Genomic DNA, 16,224 nt, shown 5'->3' on the forward strand with positions numbered 1-16,224 from the left:
TGTTAGTGACTTCATTGTAAAATAAATGTATTTCCTTTTTTTTCTGTAGTCCACTTTCACACAGTTTTGTTGCGCTTCATAATATCTGCACAGAGCACGAATCCAGGGAATAACTAATTGGGTCAATGTATTTATATGTAATAATATATATTTTTTAAATATTGTAGGCACTGTGGCATATCGATTGACTGCATAATCAATAATCTTAATAATAATTAATTAACAAGAATAATAATAATAGACTTAATCGCCATAATACAGTAACATAAGCAAATCATAAGAAAATGGAAGCATATGTAGCAACCTCTACCAGAAGGTAGGTGCTAGTAAGGGTTGTTTTCAGGGCTCAAGTCCTGCGGGAACGCATGGGAACGGAGTTCCTGCACTTTTTTCGCAACAGGAACTCAGTTCCCATTAGCAGCCGCGTCCTGCATATGCTGGTCCCCCACTCCCCCTCTGTTCTGCTGCTCAACCCCTCCGTTCTGCTGCCCCCCTCCGTTCTGCTGCCCCCCTCCATTCTGCTCCTGCCCCCCTATGTTCTGCTGCTGCCCCCCTCTGTTCTGCTGCTGCCCCCCTCCGTTCTGCTGTCCCCCTCCGTTCTGCTGCTGCCCCCCCCCTCCGTTCTGCTGCTGCCCCCCCCCTCCGTTCTGCTGCTGCCCCCCCTCCGTTCTGCTGCTGCCCCCCCCCCCTACGTTCTGCTACTGTCCCTCTCTGTTCTGCTGCTGTCCCTCTCCAGTTTTCCTCCATGTCCCCCTCCGTTCTGCTGTCCCCCTTCGCTCTTGTGGTGATTATTCTGTTAGTTTGACAAGTTAACTTATTTTGTTTTTGTAAACTGGCACTTTACAATAAATGTTGCACTGTATTTTCTGTGATATATATATGCATATGAGCGTATCATTTTTATTTTTTTTGGTGGGGGAGTGAATCTTGGGTGGGAGTTCCCACACTTTTTTCCCCAGGACTTGACCCCTGATATGAGCGTATCATTTTTTTTTTTTTTGGTGGGGGAGTGAATCTTGGGTGGGAGTTCCCACACTTTTTTCCCCAGGACTTGACCCCTGGTTGTTTTACTAGGGTTTGTTCAGCACAGGCAAATTTAGGCAGGCTTATGCTGCAAGCTAGGCCGGTTTGTTTTGATTCTGGGGCTGGGAGTGTTTAGAGTAGCAGTGGGTGTGACCACCTGGGCTCCACTCTGAGGCGCCTCCCCTGCTTCCAGGGAGAATGTTCTGGAAGAGGAGGCTGGGCCTAGAGCTGGAGTGGCAGGCAGCACATGTGAGAGCTCCTACCAATCCCTAACTGGCATTGGCAGGGGGTGGGCCTCCTATATATGTTGAGGTCACATGCTGCTGGGCAGGAGTAGTCGACTGGGTGACGGGAGGAATGGAGTGCTAGACAGCTGCAGGATCACAACCCCATCTGGGGGTGTGTGGGATTGCAGGAGGAGGCCCAGGGAGAACTTTGAGGGAACATTACCTTCACATGGTCACTGGCAATGTCTCTGTCCCCACACAGTCAGTGGCAGGGAACTCCTGGAGCAGAGAGGGCAGGAGAAGCTGTCGGAACTGTGGTCCAGGAAAGTTCCTCATCAGGGACTCAGGGCTGGAAGGTCGTGAGTGTTACCACAGTGGAGGGCTGAAGGATGTTCCAGGGATTCTGTAAGGGAACTCTGCTTCTACACGGTCACTAGCAGAGTCTTCATCATGCACACGGTGGATGGTGAGGAGTCCTGGACCAGAGAAGAGACTGTGGGGTTGTGTGTGTGTCAAACCAAGGTGGCCAGAGAACACATGATTTGCAAGTTGGACTGGCTGTGAGCAATAGTCCATGTCCTAGAATAGACTTTAACCTACTAGGCCTCTGGGGAGAGGTTCTGCAGGCCTCAGGCCTACTAGCAGTGAGTCGCCAGAGCCAGTAGAGGGGCTAATTCAGAGGGAGTTCTTCATACCCATTAGAAGAGGGTGTGTTATACCCTCATGTAACTACAAGTTGTGCAGGAGGAAACCAAGTTGTGCAAGGAGAAGCAAGTTTGGGCAGGTGGTGAAGAGAACTAAGACCATTACTTTTACTCGGTCAAAAGTGATGTTTCTGTCCCTTACACGGTGATTGATGGAGAACTCTTAGTAACAGCAGTCTGCATGAGAGCAATGGTCTGCATAGAAGATGCAGAGGGAGTAACGGTCTGCAGGTAGCTGCAGGAGAAATTTTCTACTTAGTCAAGTGTGCACATCCTATCTGCAGGCTCTAAACAGATCAAAGTATATTGGAATCTGTAAATATGATGGCAATGATTAATTCTATGTGCAGGAGGCGGAGTGATGAGTGGATGGAGATAGCAGGGGTCTTCTAGGGTTCTTCAGTGCAGGAGGCGGAGTGATGAGTGGATGGAGATATCAGGGGTCTTCTAGGGTTCTTCAGTGCAGGAGGCGGAGTGATGAGTGGATGGAGATATCAGATGTCTTCTAGGGTTCTTCAGTGCAGGAGGCGGAGTGATGAGTGGACGGAGATAGCAGGGGTCTTCTAGGGTTCTTCAGTGCAGGAGGTGGAGTGATGAGTGGATGGAGATATCAGGGGTCTTCTAGGGTTCTTCAGTGCAGGAGGCGGAGTGATGAGTGGATGGAGATATCAGATGTCTTCTAGGGTTCTTCAGTGCAGGAGGCGGAGTGATGAGTGGACGGAGATAGCAGGGGTCTTCTAGGGTTCTTCAGTGCAGGAGGCGGAGTGATGAGTGGACGGAGATAGCAGGGGTCTTCTAGGGTTCTTCAGTGCAGGAGGCGGAGTGATGAGTGGATGGAGATAGCAGGGGTCTTCTAGGGTTCTTCAGTGCAGGAGGCGGAGTGATGAGTGGACGGAGATAGCAGGGGTCTTCTAGGGTTCTTCAGTGCAGGAGGCGGAGTGATGAGTGGATGGAGATATCAGGTGTCTTCTAGGGTTCTTCAGTGCAGGAGGCGGGGTGATGAGCGGATGGAGATATCAGGTGTCTTCTAGGGTTCTTCAGTGCACTGCAGTGCAGGTGGCAGAGTGATGAGTGGATGGAGATATCAGGGGTCTTCTAGGGTTCTGCAGTGCAGGAGGCGGAGTGATGAGTGGATGGAGATATCAGGTGTCTTCTAGGGTTCTTCAGTGCAGGAGGCGGAGTGATGAGTGGAAGGAGATAGCAGGGGTCTTCTAGGGTTCTCCAGTGCAGGAGGCCGAGTGATGAGTGGATGGAGATATCAGATGTCTTCTAGGGTTCTTCAGTGCAGGAGGCGGAGTGATGAGTGGATGGAGATATCAGGGGTCTTCTAGGGTTCTTCAGTGCAGGAGGTGGAGTGATGAGTGGATGGAGATATCAGATGTCTTCTAGGGTTCTTCAGTGCAGGAGGCGGAGTGATGAGTGGACGGAGATAGCAGGGGTCTTCTAGGGTTCTTCAGTGCAGGAGGCGGAGTGATGAGTGGATGGAGATAGCAGGGGTCTTCTAGGGTTCTTCAGTGCAGGAGGCGGAGTGATGAGTGGATGGAGATAGCAGGGGTCTCCTAGGCTTCTTCAGTGCAGGAGGCGGGTTGATGAGCGGATGGAGATATCAGGTGTCTTCTAGGGTTCTTCAGTGCACTGCAGTGCAGGTGGCAGAGTGATGAGTGGATGGAGATATCAGGGGTCTTCTAGGGTTCTGCAGTGCAGGAGGCGGAGTGATGAGTGGACGGAGATAGCAGGTGTCTTCTAGGGTTCTTCAGTGCAGGAGGCGGAGTGATGAGTGGATGGAGATATCAGGGGTCTTCTAGGGTTCTGCAGTGCAGGAGGCGGAGTGATGAGTGGATGGAGATAGCAGGGGTCTCCTAGGCTTCTTCAGTGCAGGAGGCGGGGTGATGAGCGGATGGAGATATCAGGTGTCTTCTAGGGTTCTTCAGTGCACTGCAGTGCAGGTGGCAGAGTGATGAGTGGATGGAGATATCAGGGGTCTTCTAGGGTTCTGCAGTGCAGGAGGCGGAGTGATGAGTGGATGGAGATATCAGGGGTCTTCTAGGGTTCTGCAGTGCAGGAGGCGGAGTGATGAGTGGATGGAGATATAGGGTGTTCTCTAGAGCTCATCAGTGCAGGTCAGGACACTGTGGTGCAGGAGGCGGGGTGATGAGTGGATGGAGATATTGGGTGTTCTCTAGAGCTCATCAGTGCAGGTCAGGACACTGTGGTGCAGGAGGCGGAGTGATGAGTGGATGGAGATATTGGGTGTTCTCTAGAGCTCATCAGTGCAGGTCAGGACACTGTGGTGCAGGAGGCGGAGTGATGAGTGGATGGAGATATTGGGTGTTCTCTAGAGTTCATCAGTGCAGGTCAGGACATCTTCTTCTCACAGACGTATGGGAATTCAGTGGAACAATGGGATTTTCTAAGTTCATTTCCTACCACCAGCTGCCCGCACTCCTCCCAGGTTCCATGTCTTTCACGCATCCATATGCTGTGCCAATAATCAGTCTCAATGTTCTTCCAGAACCTGCAGGAAAGAAGAGACATTACAGATCAGACTGAGACTGTCACTGACCAGAGGCAAGGATGGAGGAAATCCACCTCTGGAGGAGTCTTTACTTCTGTCCCTCCCGAATGCTGACCTGACTTTTATTATTATTATTATTTCAGATACTTGTAAAGCACCGTAGATTTACTCAGCGCTTTACATCTGCATTGTACATTCACATCAGTCCCTACCCTCAAGGTGCTTACAACCTAAGGTCCCTAACACACATTCATACATATATACATATACTAGGGCCAATTTTAGACAGGATCCAATTGACCTACCAGCATGTCTTTAGAGTGTGGGAGGAAACCGGAACATGCAAACTCCAGGCAGGTGGTCGGGATTTGAACCAGCAACCAGCCTGGTCGCCTCCCCACCCATTGCCTGTGATTGGCCAGTGAAGGAGCAGCAGCCTGATAAGCGCATTACATTGCTCCCTCGACTCTCTCCTGCCAGCACATGTACACTGTAGTATAGTCTGATTGCCTCTTCCTCTCCCAGTATGAGTGCTGCTGTACAGGACATTTCAGGGTGCATAGTCTGGCTGCAGTAACAAGCAGAGATCGGTAGGCATGTTCTCCAAACTGCTCAAAAAAAAAGGAGACATCTCACTTTGATGGGACAATCGGTTTCTGTGCAGCAAGGGGAGGAACTTTAACATTTGGGGATTACGTCTCTTACTTGGAAGTTTTGTCATAAGAAGTCCCGTCCACCCATTTCCAGGCAGAGTCCTCCTCCTTCAGGCCGATCCAGAACCGCCAAACGGACGGCGAGAATGTCCTCAGAAAACCCTTCAGAAAGACAAATGAAACTTTTATCGCATTCTGATGGCGGCCATTTCTCAATATTACCTGTGTGGGTATTGACAACCAGAGGAGCTTACATTCTAAAGTCCCCCCAAAGTACCGCAGTGCTGTAAAGAGATCACTGAGCCAATCACATCAGTCTCTGTACCGTGAACTCTCCTATTGGTGTCACTTACCAATATTTTTGTATACAGGTATTGGGGTCCAGTTGAGTGACCTTTAACCCATTATACCTCTTAAAGAGGCCCCACCATCACCCCTCTAGTCTCACCATTTCCTCTTCATCGTTGATGACCACCAGGTGACCCTTCCTGTCCTCGCAGTCCTTCTTAGCAGATGACCATGACTGGACACTTTTGATGAACAAGTAGCAGCTGGAGCCGTGGTGTGACCAACCCCGATCACACAATGGGTCAGCAGAGCCTGTGGGGGAGGGGAGAGAGGAAGGAGAGGAGGCTGAGACATCTATAGGTTTCTTCTGGTCACAGTAATCAAGGTAAGTGAAGTTGATAAAATTACACTAAGCAATAAACAATGGAGACATCTGCAGGGGACTGTAGAAGGAGTTTTACTATACTGGAGACTATAGAAGGGGTCTCATTATGTTGGGGACTATAGAAGGGATCTTATTATGTTGGAGACTATAGAAGGGATCTCATTATATTGGAGACTATAGAAGGGATCTCATTATGTTGGAGACTATAGAAGGGATTTCATTATGTTGGGGACTATAGAAGGGGTCTTATTATGTTGGAGACTATAGAAGGGATCTCATTATGTTGGAGACTATAGAAGGGATCTCATTATGTTGGGGACTATAGAAGGGATCTCATTATGTTGGAGACTATAGAAGGGATCTCATTATGTTGGGGACTATAGAAGGGATCTCATTATGTTGGAGACTATAGAAGGGATCTCATTATGTTGGGGACTATAGAATGGATCTCATTATGTTGGAGACTATAGAAGGGATCTCATTATGTTGGAGACTATAGAAGGGATCTAATTATGTTGCAGACTATAGAAGGGATCTCATTATGTTGGGGACTATAGACGGGATCTCATTATGTTGGGGACTATAGAAGGGATCTCATTATGTTGGAGACTATAGAAGGGATCTCATTATGTTGGGGACTATAGAAGGGATATCATTATGTTGGGGACTATAGAAGGGACCTCATTATGTTGGAGACTATAGAAGGGATCTCATTATGTTGGGGACTATAGAAGGGATTTAATTATGTTGGGGACTATAGAAGGGGTCTCATTATGTTGGAGACTATAGAAGGGATCTCATTATGTTGGAGACTATAGAAGGGATTTCATTATGTTGGGGACTATAGAAGGGATCTCATTATGTTGGAGACTATAGAAGGGATCTCATTATGTTGGGGACTATAGAAGGGGTCTTATTATGTTGGAGACTATAGAAGGGATTTCATTATGTTGGGTACTATAGAAGGAGTCTCATTATGTTGGAGACTATAGAAGGGATCTCATTATGTTGGGGACTATAGAAGGGATCTCATTATGTTGGGGACTATAGAAGGGATCTCATTATGTTGGAGACTATAGAAGGGATTTCATTATGTTGGGGACTATAGAAGGGGTCTTACTATGTTGGAGACTATAGAAGGGGTCTCATTATGTTGGAGACTATAGAAGGGGTCGTATTATGTTGGAGACTATAGAAGGGATCTCATTATGTTGGGGACTATAGCAGGGATCTCATTATGTTGGGTACTATAGAAGGGATCTCATTATGTTGGAGACTATAGAAGGGATCTATCTCATTATGTTGGAGACTATAGAAGGGATCTCATTATGTTGGGGACTATAGAAGGGGTCTTACTATGTTGGAGACTATAGAAGGGGTCTCATTATGTTGGAGACTATAGAAGGGGTCTCATTATGTTGGAGACTATAGAAGGGATCTCATTATGTTGGGGACTATAGAAGGGGTCTTACTATGTTGGAGACTATAGAAGGGGTCTCATTATGTTGGAGACTATAGAAGGGGTCGTATTATGTTGGAGACTATAGAAGGGATCTCATTATGTTGGGGACTATAGAAGGAATCTCATTATGTTGGGGACTATAGAAGGGATCTCATTGTGTTGGAGACTATAGAAGGGATCTCATTATGTTGGGGACTATAGAAGGGATCTCATTATGTTGGGGACTATAGAATGGATCTCATTATGTTGGAGACTATAGAAGGGATCTCATTATGTTGGGGACTATAGAAGGGATCTCATTATGTTGGAGACTATAGAAGGGATCTCATTATGTTGGGGACTATAGAAGGGATCTCATTATGTTGGAGACTATAGAAGGGATCTAATTATGTTGCAGACTATAGAAGGGATCTCATTATGTTGGGGACTATAGAAGGGATTTCATTATGTTGGGGACTATAGAAGGGATCTCATTATGTTGGAGACTATAGAAGGGATCTCATTATGTTGGGGACTATAGAAGGGATCTCATTATGTTGGAGACTATAGAAGGGATCTAATTATGTTGCAGACTATAGAAGGAATCTCATTATGTTGGGGACTATAGAAGGGATCTCATTGTGTTGGAGACTATAGAAGGGATCTCATTATGTTGGGGACTATACAAGGGATCTCATTATGTTGGGTACTATAGAAGGAATCTCATTATGTTGGGGACTATAGAAGGGATCTCATTGTGTTGGAGACTATAGAAGGGATCTCATTATGTTGGGGACTATAGAAGGGATCTCATTATGTTGGGGACTATAGAATGGATCTCATTATGTTGGAGACTATAGAAGGGATCTCATTATGTTGGGGACTATAGAAGGGATCTCATTATGTTGGAGACTATAGAAGGGATCTCATTATGTTGGGGACTATAGAAGGGATCTCATTATGTTGGAGACTATAGAAGGGATCTCATTATGTTGGAGACTATAGAAGGGATCTCATTATGTTGGGGACTATAGAAGGGATTTCATTATGTTGGAGACTATAGAAGGGGTCTTATTATGTTGGAGACTATAGAAGGGATCTCATTATGTTGGAGACTATAGAAGGGATCTCATTATGTTGGAGACAACAGGGGGGTTTGTGCCAGAAGGAGAGATGGGGGGGGGGGGGGGGTAGTGCTAGGAGGAGGATTTTAGGGTTTGTACAAGGAGGGGGATTTTGATATGGCATTTGTGCTAGGAGGGGGATTTTGAGGGGGTTGTGCTAGGAGAGAGGTATCAGAGAGGTTTAAGTGTAGCTCGTGCTAGAATTGGGAATTTGGAAGTGGGGGGGGGGGGGATTATGCTAAGAGCAAGAATTGGGGGGGGGGGGTTGTGCTAGGAGGGGGAATTTGGACAAAGAAGAGTTACAACCTAAGATCACTAAGATCTGCCTCACAGACTACAATTTAGGACTTGTTCACAGCAGTGAAGTGCGGCAACCTGCTGCGAAATCACACGTTTTGCTGTACCGCGCAATAATGTGTTGCCTTTTGCAGTTGCACATGTGTGCCATTATTTCCTAATGACAAACCTCCACGCATCTAGCAAATGCGCGGTGTTTACGTTCGCGCCCAATTAAAAAACGTGACTTGCGCGAACACGCAAAAATGGCGTGTCCTTGGATGCACCTCCTGGTGTGAACAAGCCCTCAGGCCCGTGTGCCCTGGAATAGCGCAGAGTTCTAAAGGGTTGAAAATCAGTGCTCTAGAAGGTCTCGTTACGTTGGAGACTGTCAAGGTGGTCTTATTATTTGGAAATCTATTTTATTATCTTTCAATAAATTACATGTAATGAATAAAATAAAATATAATATTTAAATCAAGAATAGTATAATATAAAACAATACTTTTTAAAAATAAAAACAATATATTATTTAGAAATAAATGATATAATATTATTCTGTTATAGTTCCACTGCATACCAGCCGTTGAGGATGGGCACCTGGCTGTTGGGGCATTAAGGAAGGATTTGCATGGCTCCACCCATTGTCTTGATTGTGGTATGATCCTCTTATTTTTGGGATATGTGATGGAACAGGACATGTGACATCCCTCCTGCACTCAATCTACTTCTACTATCAGTGACCGTTATATTTCAGCTGGTTCTCAGAACGGAGGTTGTGATGGTTTGAAGCCACATCTGACAAACATTGACTACGCCTTTATTCTGGCCTGCTGGCGGGTACTTGGCTATACTCAGACTCTACTCATGACCTCCAACAGCCACCTATCAAATGGAGATTTTAGTATGAGATCGGTCTGGTGGCTTTTGTTGCTCGAAAAAGCCTAGACCTCAAGTATCTACAGGAACCCTCAAAGCTACATACCCCAACCTGTGCACCTTCACCCTTCAGAGAGGGAAAACCTACCTAGAGAGGACTGTGTCTTTCTGAGTATAAGTTGTATTTCATCTGGTTGTCATAACGAAGGTTCTAATATTTGGTGGCCACATCTAACGAACATTGATATCTACTCGTTGTCCAGAATCACACTGCGTGTCCTCAGACAGAAGAAACCTCAATGTTCTCAATGAAGGCCTTATATTAAGCTCTATAAGCCTCCTCACACTTTGCTGTACCTCCACCCATTACTAAATGCTCCATCCAAGGAGAACAAAGATTGCAGGGCAGAGAGCTTTAGGAAGGTTTTGGTATCGGTAATCGGATAAACTTACTACTGTTCGGTTTAAAGATCTGGTCTGCCAGTTGTCCCAGAGCTGCCAATATCCTCTGATTATCATTGGAAAAAGAACCTGTAATAGAAGCAAGGGTCATTATCAGAAATTTCTGGAGTTGTGGAGAATGGTAGAGATATATTTCATGAGAGGTAGAAAGGGGCGAAACGGAATCTGAGGCCAGAGATGACCCCAGACCTCCTGTACTAAGTGAAAGGAGCAGCAACGTGCAATCACTGTGCAGCACTACTAACCAGAACACAGATTTCCTTTCTATTAAGTGAGAAAACATGATTGCCCCATGTACATATATGATTGCAATCTATACAAAGGAAAAAAAAAGGTTTATAGACAGCAAAACAAGGCCTCCAACCTCTGAAAAAATTGAAACATTTCCCATAATTGTTGTCCTATGTCGTTAAAACACCATTAGCATCTGTCTTTGGTTGGATGAAGGTGGTAAAGTGTATTGTATCATTTTCTTGGACAGTAAACATCTGCCATTGGTTGGATGTAAATGTTGAGGTGTTTTCCATCATGTTCTTGGACAATAATCATTTGCCTATGGTTTTATAAAGGTGGGTGTTTCTTTGGGGAATAAACATCTGCCATTGGTTGGATGAAGGTGGTGGGGTGATTTACATCTTGTTCTTGGACAATAATCATCTGCCTATGGTTTTATAAAGGTGGGTGTTTCTTTGGGGAATAAACATCTGCCATTGGTTGGATGAAGGTGGTGGGGTGATTTACATCTTGTTCTTGGACAATAATCATTTGCCTATGGTTTTATAAAGGTGGGTGTTTCTTTGGGGAATAAACATCTGCCATTGGTTGGATGAAGGTGGTGGGGTGATTTACATCTTGTTCTTGGACAATAATCATCTGCCTATGGTTTTATAAAGGTGGTGGGTGTTTCTTTGGGGAATAAACATCTGCCATTGGTTGGATGAAGGTGGTGGGGTGATTTACATCTTGTTCTTGGACAATAATCATCTGCCTATGGTTTTATAAAGGTGGGTGTTTCTTTGGGGAATAAACATCTGCCATTGGTTGGATGAAGGTGGTGGGGTGATTTACATCTTGTTCTTGGACAATAATCATCTGCCTATGGTTTTATAAAGGTGGGTGTTTCTTTGGGGAATAAACATCTGCCATTGGTTGGATGAAGGTGGTGGGGTGATTTACATCTTGTTCTTGGACAATAATCATTTGCCTATGGTTTTATAAAGGTGGGTGTTTCTTTGGGGAATAAACATCTGCCATTGGTTGGATGAAGGTGGTGGGGTGATTTACATCTTGTTCTTGGACAATAATCATCTGCCTATGGTTTTATAAAGGTGGTGGGTGTTTCTTTGGGGAATAAACATCTGCCATTGGTTGGATGAAGGTGGTGGGGTGATTTACATCTTGTTCTTGGACAATAATCATCTGCCTATGGTTTTATAAAGGTGGGTGTTTCTTTGGGGAATAAACATCTGCCATTGGTTGGATGAAGGTGGTGGGGTGATTTACATCTTGTTCTTGGACAATAATCATCTGCCTATGGTTTTATAAAGGTGGGTGTTTCTTTGGGGAATAAACATCTGCCATTGGTTGGATGAAGGTAGTGGGGTAATTTACATCTTGTTCTTGGACAATAATCATCTGCCTATGGTTTTATAAAGGTGGGTGTTTCTTTGGGGAATAAACATCTGCCATTGGTTGGATGAAGGTAGTGGGGTGATTTACATCTTGTTCTTGGACAATAATCATCTGCCTATGGTTTTATAAAGGTGGGTGTTTCTTTGGGGAATAAACATCTGCCATTGGTTGGATGAAGGTAGTGGGGTGATTTACATCATGTTTTTGGACAATAATCATCTGCCTATGGTTTTATAAAGGTGGGTGTTTCTTTGGGGAATAAACATCTTCCTTTGGTTGGATAAAGGTGGTGGGGTGTTTCCCGTTCTGTTCTTAGACAATGTTGAAGACTGTAGAAGCAGTCTCATTATTTTGTAGACTGTGGAACGGAGCTCATTGTGCTTGAAACTCTGGAAGGTCTCATTATGTTGACATGTATAGAAGGAGTCTCATTATGGTGCTTTTAGTTGGATGTAGGTGGTGGGCACTCCATCCTGTTCTCCATCAATATCTGTCTTTATGCTTAGCCTGCACCTGCTGCTTCCACCTCAAGGAGGGTGCTATTTTCAACACAACCACATGGAGAGGTGATCCCTTCTCCCCCACTATCTGCCTGTAGTAGGATGAAAATGGTGTGGTGTTTGCCATCCTGTTTATGGATGGTAAACATCTGCCTTTGGTTATCTGAAGTTGGTAGGGTTTTTCCCCATCATATTCTTGAATGATCACTTGAATGGTCCATGTCTGCCCTTGGTTGGATCAAGGTGGTGGGTGTTTCATCTAGGAATCAACATCTGCCTTTGGTTGAATGTAAGTGGTGGGGGGTTTCTCTTCCTGTTCCTAAACGGTAAACATCTGGCTTTGGTTGGATGAAGGTGGTGGGGTGTTTCCCATCCTGTTTTTGGACAGTTAACATCTGTCCTTGATTGCATGAAGGTAATGGGGTGTTTCCCATTCTGTTCATGGGCAGGTAACAACTGCCTTTGTTTGGATGAAGGTGTTGGGGTGTTTTCCATCCTGTTTTTGGACTTTGTACAGTTGACATCTGCCTTTGGTTGGATGAAGGTGGTGGGGTGTTTTCCATCCTGTTTTTGGACTTTATACAGTTGACATCTGCCTTTGACTGGATGAAGGTGATAGGGTGCTTCCCACCCTGATCATGGACAGGGAACCCCTGCCTTTGGTTGGTTGAAGGAGATGGCATGTTTCGAATCCTGTTCATGGACAGGTAACATCTGCCTTTGGTTGGAAGAAGGTGGTTGGGTGTTTTCCATCCTTTTTGTGGACAATCAACATCTGCCTTTGATTGGATAAAGGAGGTAGTGTGTTTCCCATCCTGTTCTTGGATAGCCAACATCTGCCTGTGATTGGATGAAGGCGGTGGGGTGTTTTCCATCATGTTCTTGGACAGGTAACATCAGCCTTTGGTTGGGTGAAGGTGGTGGGGTGTTTTTCATCATGTTCTTGGACAGGTAACATCAGCCTTTGGTAGGATGAAGGTGGTGAGGTGTTTTCCATCCTTTTTGTGGACAATCAACATCTGCCTTTGATTGGATAAAGGTTGTAGTGGGTTTACCATCCTGTTCTTGAATAGTCAACACTTGCCTTTGGTTGGAATAAGGCGGTGGGGTTCTTTCCATCATGTTCTTGGACAGGTAACATTTGCCTTTCATTGGATGGAGGTGGTGGGGTGTTTCCCATCCTGATCATGGTCAGGTAACATCTGGCTTTGATTGGATGAAAATGGAGGGGTGTCTGCCATCCTGTTCTTGGACAGTCACCATCTGCCTTTGACTGGATAAAGGTGGTGGGGTGTATTTCATTCTGTTCTTGGACATTCGGCATCTGCCTTTGCTTGTATGGAGGTGGTGGGGTGTTTCCCATCCTGTTAATGGACAGGTAATATCTGTCTTTGGTTGAATGAAGGTAGTGGGGTGTTTTCCATCCTGTTCTTAGACAGTAAAGAAGGTGACGGTAAATGTTGAAGGTAAAAAATACACAACTCCAAATGATCCTTGTGCCACGTACACACGATCAAACAAGCGGGTGGAAAAGTCCGGCAAACTGAAGTCCGCCGGACAATCCCCCCGTGTGTAGCCTCCGACATACTTTTTTTGACCCGAAAGTACGGCGGGCTTAGTAGTTTTGCACTCCAATCTTCCCGCCGGACTCGCATTTCGGCGGACAATCCGGCCGTGTGTATGCCAGTCCGCCGTACTTTTGAAATGAGCAGACTTTTCCCGCCCAGAGAAAAGTCTGCTCATTTCGAGCGGGTCTCCAGGTAGGCGGGGCCCGCGAAGGAGACGTCGCTGGCCCCGCCGCCTGGTATGGACTTAAAGGGGAACTCCAACGCCAAAAAAAATCGGCGTGGGGTCCCCCCAGGTCCACATCAGACCCTTGTCCAAGCACGCTACCCGGCCAGCCAGGAAAGGGGGGGATGAGCGAGCGCCCCCCCCCTCCTGAGCCGTACCAGGCGCGTGCCCTCAACATGGGGGGTGCCTTGGGGAAGGGGGGGGCACGCGGCCCCCCCACCCCAAAACACCTTGTCCCCATGTTGATGAGGACAAGGGCCTCTTCCCGACAACCCTGGCCGTTGGTTGTCGGGGTCTGCGGGCGAGGGGCTTATCGGATACCGGCCCCCCACCCTATGTGAATGAGTATGGGGTACAATGTACCCCTACCCATTCACCTGTAAAATAAAGTACAAAAAAAAACACAACACACAAGATAAAATAGTTTATTACACAGCTCCGGGGGTCTTCCGTCTTCGGGGGGGTCTTCTCGCCGGACTCCTCCGCTATCTTCTTGTAGCTCTTTTACTAGCGGAGGAGCCCGGCTTTCTTCCTCGCCGCCGCCCTTCTTCCGACTTCGGGGGTCTTGTCCCCCTCTTCGGTTCTTCTGCCGCTTCAGATGTTGCCTCGCCGAGTCCTCCGCTCACAATGACGGGGACCGGGCACGCGGCGACTTATATAGGGACATCGCCGGATGATGTCCCCGCCTATTATGATGTCACAGTCCCAGCATCCGGTCCCCGTCATTGTGAGCGGAGGACTCGGCGAGGCAACATCTGAAGAAGAAGAAGAGAACAGAAGAACAGAAGGCGGCGGCGGTGGCGGCGGCAGAGGCAGCGGCGACAGAAGACCGGGCCACCGCCTGTAAAAGAGCTAGAAGAAGGATTCCGATAAGCCCCCCGCCCGCAGACCCCCACAACCAACGGCCAGGGTTGTCGGGAAGAGGCTCTTGTTCTCATCAACATGGGGACAAGGTGCTTTGGGGTGGGGGGGCCGTGCGGCCCCCCTTCCCCAAGGCACCCCCCCATGTTGAGGGCACGCGGCCTGGTACGGCTCAGGGCGCTCGCTCGTCCCTCCCCTTTCCTGGCCGGCCGGGTAGCGTGCTTGGACAAGGGTCTCATGTGGACCTGGGGGGACCCCCACGCCGATTTTTTTCGGCGTTGGGGTTCCCCTTTAAGTCCATACCAGGCGGCGGGGCCAGCGACGTCTCCTTCGCGGGCCCTGCCTACCTGGAGACGCGCTCGAAATGAGCGGACTTTCTTCCGCGTGCGTGGGCGAGTCCGTTCATTTCAAAAGTAGGGCAGACTAAGTCCGTCAGATAGACGGCTACGTGTGTATGCGGCATTGGAATACATAGAGTCTTCTGTGTATTTTGGAGGAAACTTTGGAGGAGACTATGTGATTTTTCTTACTTTTTTTACCTTTTTTACACAATTTATAATGTATTATTATTATTATACAGGATTTATATAGTGTCAACAGTTTACGCAGCGCTTTACAACTTGAGGGTAGACAGTATGGATACAATATACTTTAATACAGTAGGAATCAGACGGCCCTGCTCCTTAGAGCTTACAATCTAAGAGCTTGGATCCAGACCCTTAAGACTGATATGGTTTTTAAGAGGGTATCCCAAAAAATTAAAAAAAGACATGGGATCCTCCTAAAAATCCATACCAGACAATGAATCTGATCTTTCAGACTGAATGGACAGGAAAGGGAGCTAACCCCTACACCCTAAACCATACAAGACCACATGCCTTTAAGATATGGGGGTGCCATGTTAATGAGGACAAGGGCCCTTTCCCCCGAAACCCTGCCTCAGTAGCTTTGGGGGGGTCTGTGAGTGGGGGGGCTTAATGAGAATCTAGACACTTCCGCAAAAATAAGGGGCCCCCAAATACCACCCCTCTTTCCTTGCATGAATGAGCTAAGCCATTTTTCTGAATATCCCATGTACCATCTCCCGCACCCCGATATGTGTTCCATAATTACCTGCCACCTCGTCTGATACAATCCGTATCACCAGGGACTCAATCTCCTCCACGTTATTCATCATGTTGGATTCTACGGAGATAAAAAAAAAAAAAAAAAGTATTGATATATAAGAACAAAAATAATGACATCATTTTATATTCATTCCTCCAGTCTCTAGGACCCCTCTTCATTCCACATTCATTCATTTCAGATCATGGGATACAATATATTCCGGAAATGTATAAATGTCCTTCAGTCTCCTTGACCCCCTAACAACTCACCTTTGATGCCATTCAAAAAGTTTTGCATGACTTTCATTTTGTCCATCATCTGGGATCCTGGTGGAGGAGAACATTCGTATGGTGAGT

At 46.6% G+C, this 16,224-nt stretch overlaps 1 protein-coding gene across 1 annotated transcript; it reads right to left on the reverse strand.

Moving 5' to 3' along the window:
• Positions 1–3,643: 3,643 nt before the first annotated feature.
• LOC143981417 (C-type lectin domain family 10 member A-like) lies at positions 3,644–8,836 on the reverse strand. The gene is made up of 4 exons (XM_077479244.1): positions 8,827–8,836; positions 5,571–5,722; positions 5,175–5,284; positions 3,644–4,469 (listed from the first exon to the last, which is right to left on the reverse strand). Exons 1-4 carry the CDS (start codon positions 8,834–8,836, stop codon positions 4,310–4,312), a joined length of 432 nt encoding a protein of 143 aa, XP_077335370.1. The 3' UTR covers positions 3,644–4,309.
• Between the last annotated feature and the right edge of the window lie 7,388 nt (positions 8,837–16,224).

The sequence above is a fragment of the Lithobates pipiens genome, unplaced genomic scaffold (assembly GCF_037356315.1).
Source record: "Lithobates pipiens isolate NorthernLeopardFrog02 unplaced genomic scaffold, aLitPip1_a1.2 Scaffold_157, whole genome shotgun sequence".
Lineage (NCBI taxonomy): Eukaryota > Metazoa > Chordata > Amphibia > Anura > Ranidae > Lithobates > Lithobates pipiens.

What these genes read in the sequence shown, in the direction of transcription:
- LOC143981417 (XM_077479244.1), bottom strand. An exon ending in TCAACGATGAAGAGGAAATG is followed by an intron (nt 5,285 to 5,570) that starts GTGAGACTAGAG and finishes GTCTTTCTGAAG; the next exon opens with GGTTTTCTGAGGACATTCTC. An exon ending in TCTTATGACAAAACTTCCAA is followed by an intron (nt 4,470 to 5,174) that starts GTAAGAGACGTA and finishes TCTTTCCTGCAG; the next exon opens with GTTCTGGAAGAACATTGAGA.